Below are 7,813 nucleotides of genomic sequence, written 5' to 3'. Positions count from 1 at the left end.
CTCGGCGGGGCTCGCACGCCATTGGACAGCGCCCAGTCTGGCGTCCCTGCGATTGGTCGAAGGCTTTTCATTGTCCTAATAGAAGACGAGGTTCCATTGGTTGTCTTTTGTGAAACGTCACCGAAGTTTTGTGAGGCGCGTGGATACAAAAATATTTCTGTCCGAGCATGCTGGAGCTGGTAGTAGTGTAGTGTGTTTGCCATAGTATTGAATTCACTACGTTGAGCTCAGTGTACAGTAGGCAAGCTAAATGAATGAGACATCGAGGAGCGCTTGTAGCCAGCGAACGAGGCGGCCGTAAAATGTTGTCAGATTGTGTTGGATGGGTTGTACGTCTCCTTATCAACAGGCTCCTTTGTGCATTCTGCACAATACACGTGAGCTTATTTGCAAATTATGTCTTTAAAAATGTATAGGGAGGACATCGCAAATTCCCGTGTAAAGGGCATAAAGAGCGATTACCCGTCCCATGCGTGATAGTTACGTCCAGATATGAAATTTTTAAAAAAGGATTTAGCTCTTAGTATGAATGAAAACCATAGGAATTCAATGATTGGCCTCCCTTGTGATCAGTGTATTAACCATTATTATCATTTATGCCCATGATCGACAGAAAGTCCCTGCATTGACACTACTAAACCGTGTTTTCTTATTCTCTCTGACAAGTATCCATAATTATTCGTTTTTTAAGCACTCATTCTGTGCTTTTGACTATGTTTACTTACGACCCAATATTAATAGTAGGATAAAATGGAGCTGGAGATAATAAATTATGGTAAATATATTTAATGGGAAATTAATATTAAGATCTGTCAGTTAATGTTTTTCTACACAGTATGTTTTTTATCCTGATATTTCGAGGTCTCATATACATTGCCTGATTAGGAGATGGTCATGTGCTTATTGTTAATTAAGACTTATGAAGATCAAAGGGCGGCTGCTCAGTTTAAAGCAAAAGCAGTAAATGAGCATTTTGACTGACTTTATTCATTCAATTATTTATTTATTTTTGCCCTAAAAGATAGTGAGCTTTTACTTGGAATTTTAGATATAGTCCAACAGGTCTGCATGATAGCCTCATAGCAGAGGGCTTCTTACTCCCAACACCTGGCACGTTGTTATAATAAACATAATACAATTGTCATAGACTCAAATTCCAATACATCCAAAATGGGGGAAAACAAACAAACCCAGGAGTCTGTTTGTTTTGTCTATTCATAAGTGCTTTTCAATCTAACCCACTCTACACAGCAGGTATAGTACATATAGTGCATATGCATGTACAGTGTATATATATTTTCTATATTAATTTTGCAAGCTGTTTTGTTCAATATTATCCAATATTGTATTAACAGTACATTCCTAATTTATCATTTATTACTGATTGCCTTACAAAATATAGCATATAACTTATTGTATATGAGGTTTTAAAGGTTTTTGTCACTTTTCCCTGTACAATATGCATCTGTTACACATTTTCTTTGTATTACTCTTATGCAGCTGAATAATGTGTCTGATTAGTACAGCCAAGAGGTGACACAAATACATTTTCTTGTATGTCTGATTAACAGACTGGGAAATATTAGATTCTGAACGCAGTGTGCATGGGGTAACCTAATGAGCTTTAGTGCCAAGTGGCGTTGCTCTACCACTACCATCAGATAAGGAGTAGATTAATTTATTGAGTGTGCCTGTTTAGCATGGCCTACCTTATAACATATACAGACATGAAAATTGCTATTATCCTTGATAATACAGCATAATATGCAGTTATACTGCATTATATTCAGTATAACAGTGTGTAACGTAGAGTTATAAATAATTACCCATTACACTACCAGCACAGAATAACTGCACAGAAGAATGAGCTGTATAGATTCAGATCATCAGTCTATAAAATGCACATTTTGTCACTTTGGGACCTCAGCTCTAGCGCCACCATTAGACAGAGTTATATGGAAAGTTATATGGAAATAAAGGCAAAAAGAGCCTCCACAGAGTAGAAAAGACATTCCAGGAGTGTGATTTTAGTCTGTGACACAGGCCCTTCCTAAAACGACTTGTTTTGCACTGAGTGGATTCAAGCCAGTAATGTAATTTGACTTGAAAGGTTTGTCTGTGTGTTTGAATATGGCTGGTGAAGGGGGGTAGGGGGGTGGGGTGCTTAAATAAAGAAGGTGCCCACAGTCTCTCATGATTTCAAATATAACCACATCCCTACAGTAAATCTTCCTTTAATTGCGCATGTTTAAAAATGAATGAATTGTTTCTTTATATGTTTAAAGAGAATAAATAAACGGCTCTTCTTCTTAGCAGCTAACATAGAAACAAAGAAAAATGGCTGACAGAGTTTATTCTTATCCTTGAATTAAGAACGGGAAGGGTGAAGTGATTCCAAATGCCAATCACAACCCAGACTCAGGCCACATGTCTGCCAGTGATGCTGCCTGTCTGTGTCTCATTTTGCATCAGGAGATGCCACGGCGGAAAGCTATAGCCTGCTCGTGAGGCTAGGAGGCGGCCGGTTTATGCATTCTAATGAACGCTCCCTGGGAAAAATATGCAAATTCATTTTGTCATCAAGAGGAAAATAGAGGACAGGAGAGCAGCAGATACAGGAGGGGCTTAAGGGGGGGCACATGCCATGCAAGAGGCGGGATTGGGTGGAGGGAGGTGTGTGTGCATATGTGTGTGTGGGTGGGTTGAGCATGTGTGTGTATGGGGGGGTACAGGAGCCTGCAAGGGCTGGTATTATGAACTGAAATGGGGGACATATGTAAAATCCATCCCACCCCCACCCAATCAGCAAAATTAAGCATACAGTGGGCTGGCAAAAAAACAAATCACCAGAGAAATAGTCGCCTTTATCGTTCATTTACAAAATATGCTATGTGAAAAAAGAGGGGTAAATAAAGACTGTTTTTTCAAATCAGCAGATTTTTTAACACGTTCATTAAAATATCTGCCTAAAATATTCAGTTCTGTTGGTTATGGTTAATTCAGACATGAAAAACTCACTTTGTGTGTGTGTGTGTGTTCAGATAGAGTGAAGGGGAATGACAGAATAAAATAATAAAAATAACAAAACTGCTGTTTAAGAGCAACTAAAACAACAGCACACATTCTTCCCTTCCTTGATGATACCTAGGCAACTTTTTTTGGAGGTGAGCAAACGGGGCTCTCGGTGTGTCTACTGAGGCCTGGTTACTCGCTCAGTAAGTATTTCAATATTTTGGGGGGTAACAATTGAAAACAAATGTATAAATAATAGTAACATAATAATAGAAAAGAAAGAGAAGATATCACTGTTATCATTGTATTGATTACTGTGATAATAATAATAATTACAATGAACAGTAATAACAGTAAATAAATAAATAAACTGTGCAACAGACATCCCCTATCTCATCCTACAAAAATAATATACATAAATAAAATATTATTAGTATCCTTAGTCGCACAGTGTTGGTGATAGTATTGTGTCAATAAAACTTCAGCCCACGTTATTGCAGTTCACTTGAACAGCCGAGTGGCGGCCAGCGGAACCATCAGTGATAGAGGGGGGGAAGACAAAGGCCGCTGCACAAACCCGCAGTTGGGAAAACGTTTGTGACACGAATCGATAGAAAGATGCACATGGACCCATTATACCGGCGGGACTTAAAAACTATAGCTTAATGTGCACCGACTTCAGTGTAACAGGAAATATAATTTAACATTTGTTTGGGTACGTATTATTTATTTATTTATTTTTACTAAGAATAATTTTTAGCCGCGAGTTAAACGGTTGCCCGGCCTTAGGCTAAGCGTTTAGCATGCTACCTTCCAGGCTCAAGCTGTCTGATAGTTCAGTCAGGGCATGCAGACTGGTTAACAGACTGATTTTAACGTATTTTTTTAATTTCCCAAATAAAATCACTATAACCTTACAGCATTAACAGGGTAATGGTAACTAAGCATTTTATTACAGAAGTGTGTTTTAAGTGAGGTTTCTTTTTTGTTTTGCTTGCTTATGTTAGTGTTAAATAGCTATCAAAGCTAGTTTTGCTGGGAAACTAATTGGTTCCTGCTTTGTGTCGTGTACTATTATTGATCTAAATACCTTTGGAGAAAAATGCGGAGAAAACATGTGGGCAATATGGTTAAAGCCTTGCCAATTAAAGTGTATACTTTATATACTGTACCCTGTGAATGTTCTAGAAAGATGAATGAGACGCTCATAATAAATGAATTTAACTAATTTGGAAACTAATAGATTGACTTTAGGGGTAAACACAAGCATGCTGCAGTCATGCCGGGACCATCCTAGAAAAGTAGAGTCCTTTATTGTAGTTAGAACCTTGTGAGGGTTCTTTTATAAATTTCAGAGAAGATCAATCTCTATACACTGTTGTTTTGGTCAATTAAATGTGACTTGTATATTTAAAAATGTATCCAAACCATCTGTAAGAACTTACAGGAAATAAGGGCAGCTTTCTTATCTGTTTGAAAGATAAGTTCTGAATCAATTTAAATTCCGCTCAGTGATCATCACCTGTGCTCAAGAGTCTATTGTTCTGCCTTCAGGCTGGCTGTAGATTGACAAAGATTAAGCATAAACATTACGCCAGTGAAAAGATTAAAGAGTCATCTTTGAGCATTTGCAAGATTTTTCTTTTTTGGGGGTGTTTTAATGTATTTATTGTGTACATTTATTCCTTTAGTAGGGATGCTGCAGTATCGTGCCTGAACATCGTTATCTGCTAATATCATCCTTGTTGACTGCCGTCTTCCTACTGGTAAATACAGATGGCAATAGTTGATGTTTTTCTTTTGTCAAATCATTTCGTTTCAGCTAAATGTTTAAATATGGTTGAAATAACGTAAAATAGTTGAACTATATTTTTATGAGTGCGCTATTTCCCTGCATAAGAATAAATAAATAGCATAGTATTGTACTGATGAGGAGCAAATTCCTGATTAAAAACAGATTAATGTACCTCTAATGTTATGCATTACCATCACTGTTTCAAGCCTATGAGATATAAAGTGATCTTTTTTTTTTCTTTTTTTTGCAACACAACCAAATTTCTTAAAAGGAACAAAACCACTTTCAAAGCGACTTGTACCTTGATAACTTCATAACATACCTGTTTTCTTTTTCTTCCTTAGTGTGCTCGGAGGTGAGAGAGTTTGTGGTGACATGGTTATATATTGTGGATGGCACCGGACAGCCATGGACCCGAATAGCCGCAGCAGCTGTTTGCCAATAACTGGTGAAGACACTGGTTTGGAGGCTTTGGCCTCACCACTGGCGGGGTATTTGGGAAAAGTCAGTAGAGCTCTTGTTCTCCTCTCATTGTCACTTGCGCAAAGCTGAATTGTATTTGAAACTGGACTGTGACTGGACAGTACCAAAGCAAATTTCAAAAAACAAACAAAAACGGAAATCTTTGGTTGTAAAAGGCGAAAGTTGGTACGTTACTTGTCTTGACAGGCTTGCAATTGTCAAATCTGTCATACTGTAACATGGGAAACTGTGTACTACTTATGATTTTATTACAAATATGCATCTGCTTTCAAGTACTTGACTCCCCTGTCCTGCCTCACTTGAACTGCTCCTCACTACAAGCATTTAAAACATAAATCTTGATCGGTCTTGTAAGGTAAATCAAGTAAAGTATTTCAAGTTTCGATTCATGTGTACATAATGTGTAAATATATAAAAGTAAGGCTGCTGACAGATAAAAGAAATGGTTGATTAAAAAAAAAAGTAATCAGTTGAAGATATATGCAGTCTAAAATCTAAAATGTTAATGAATCTCATCAGTTAGATCTTTTTCTAGATTTGTGTTTTCTTTTAAGCTGTTGTCTTCAGTTCACCTGTGAACTTGGTAAACTTGGTAGACGTCTGGGGCTTTAACATACACCATGTTGTTCCCCAGGTGCAGGGAAGAGCTGCTTCACTGGACTATTGCCCTTGGTGTACATCGAAGGGGCTGAGCTATGCTCTACGCTCGTACCGAATCAGCCTCCAGGATTCGATCACTGTCTGCACAAACCCACAGGTAAGTCCAACCACTCAAGTCACAGTTTCATATATTTTTTTTGCCGTCATCTTCGGTAACCTCTTTGTATCCATTCTCTCACAGTGCCTCTTCCCACTGGTCAGCCGCTCCTTGGAGGATGTTTTGGCTAGCTTGGATGCCGTGGAGCCAGTTGTTGGGAACAAAAGAAAAAATGCCTCCACACAGGAAAAGGAAGAGTTGATTAAACCTTCATTCAAACATCTTCGATCAAGTGAACTTGGCGGTCTCGAGCCACAAGGTGTAACTGCCACACCTGTTAGCTCAGCAGAGGATGGTGCTGTAAATGCTGTCAGAAATGACCAATATGCAGAACCCACGACAGATGAGGAAAAGCTGAATGGATACCACAGGGATTATCGAGTTGCAGAAGTGACAAATAGGGAATCTGTGAAAGAAAATGATCCAGACTGTGCTGCTTATGCAGATGGTCTTGCCCCCTCTATACTCTCAGCTGAAAGCTCCCTGCAACTTTCTTTGACTACTGATGAAAATGAGGCTGTGCTCAGTTCACATTGCAGTGCCCATGGTATATCAGGGATTGAGTTAAACCACGAGAGGAGTCTTCCTGGAATCCAAAACGGCTTTGAACAGGACATTCATTTAAATGAAATCGATATTTCACAGAGTCCTCAAAGTGAGCTGACAATGTGTACAGAAATATCACGGACTGAAATTTGTAAGAATACAGAGAATACATTAAAGGAGTCAGAAGATCTTGTACCTATTCCAGATCAGCTTCTCTGGAGGAACAGTGACAACCTGTGTTGGCTGGACTCGCTGCTTGCTGCTCTGTTCAACTGTAAGAGTTTGCAAAGGTGTAAACCTAAAGACGAACCTCAGCAGTCATCTCTGTGGCAGCTCCTAAAAGGATATGAAGACATATGTGCGGCCATTCAAGTCCACCAACAGACTGGCAGTGGTAAGTTGAAGTGAATTTCAATCTATGCACGAGTGTAATGTCTAACTTTTATTCGTTAATGTCTGTTTTAGAATAGAATAGAATAGAATAATCCTTTAATTGTCCCACAAGGGGAAATTTGGTTGTAACAGCAGCCAAAAAGACACATATATACAAACAAACAGTACGCAGGACACAGAACAGAAACATACACAGATGTTTTCATCTGTTGATTGTTACAGTGAACAGCAGGCTAATAAGATGCATTAGTAGTTATAGCTGTTGTCTAAGGAAAACAAAGTTCTTAACAGAAAGTGGCTGTGACTTTAGCCCCATAGACCTCCATGAATAGACTTGTGGAAACCCAGCATTTGTTGTATTTGTTTTGCTCATGTGGAAAATTTTTCTGACTAGATGGCATTGTGCGGGTTCCAAGTCATGTGCTGCAAAAGGCCACTGCAGACCTTCAGAGTCTAAGAATGTCAGTCTTCAGACTACTGCAACCCAAACTGCACTGCAAACTCGGTAAGCTCAAGAGTTTTACACTTAATGAAGGTTCATGACAGGTTGGTAAGTGTTTTCAGGCAGTCTTAAGTCATGTCTTTAAGAGACAAGTTTTTCAGGGAATGCTATTTAAAAGCGTAAGCAGAGTGGTGTTCTCCTGTTGAAGCATTTATCAGCATGTCTATGTTCAATGAGAACATTGAAAATAAAGGTGTAGCTGTGCTGAGATCCCCATGAGGAATTTCTGTCTCTAAAGAATGTTGTCCTGTTTCTGTGTATTACTGCTACTGGTTTAATCCACACACATCCGGTTGTTCAGTCTGACGTCACTAGCCGTGTCTGG

General features: G+C 38.8%; 1 protein-coding gene across 1 annotated transcript in view; it reads left to right on the top strand.

Annotated features, from left to right (window-relative positions):
* Positions 1-3,551: 3,551 nt before the first annotated feature.
* uspl1 (ubiquitin specific peptidase like 1) overlaps positions 3,552-7,813 on the top strand; it is a 13,414-nt gene continuing 9,152 nt past the window's right edge. The window contains exons 1-6 of the mRNA XM_005750773.1: positions 3,552-3,727; positions 4,704-4,778; positions 5,152-5,311; positions 5,925-6,047; positions 6,132-6,987; positions 7,381-7,491. Coding sequence (XP_005750830.1) covers positions 5,183-5,311; positions 5,925-6,047; positions 6,132-6,987; positions 7,381-7,491 — 1,219 coding nt within the window. The 5' untranslated portion in view covers positions 3,552-3,727; positions 4,704-4,778; positions 5,152-5,182. The remainder of the gene's footprint in view (positions 3,728-4,703; positions 4,779-5,151; positions 5,312-5,924; positions 6,048-6,131; positions 6,988-7,380; positions 7,492-7,813) is intronic.

This window comes from Pundamilia nyererei, unplaced genomic scaffold (assembly GCF_000239375.1).
Source record: "Pundamilia nyererei isolate P.nyererei 1_Seehausen unplaced genomic scaffold, PunNye1.0 scaffold00286, whole genome shotgun sequence".
In the NCBI taxonomy this organism is placed as follows: Eukaryota; Metazoa; Chordata; class Actinopteri; order Cichliformes; family Cichlidae; genus Pundamilia; species Pundamilia nyererei.
The sequence above is the reverse complement of the archived record's forward strand: the minus strand, read 5'-3'. Positions and strand labels throughout refer to the sequence as shown.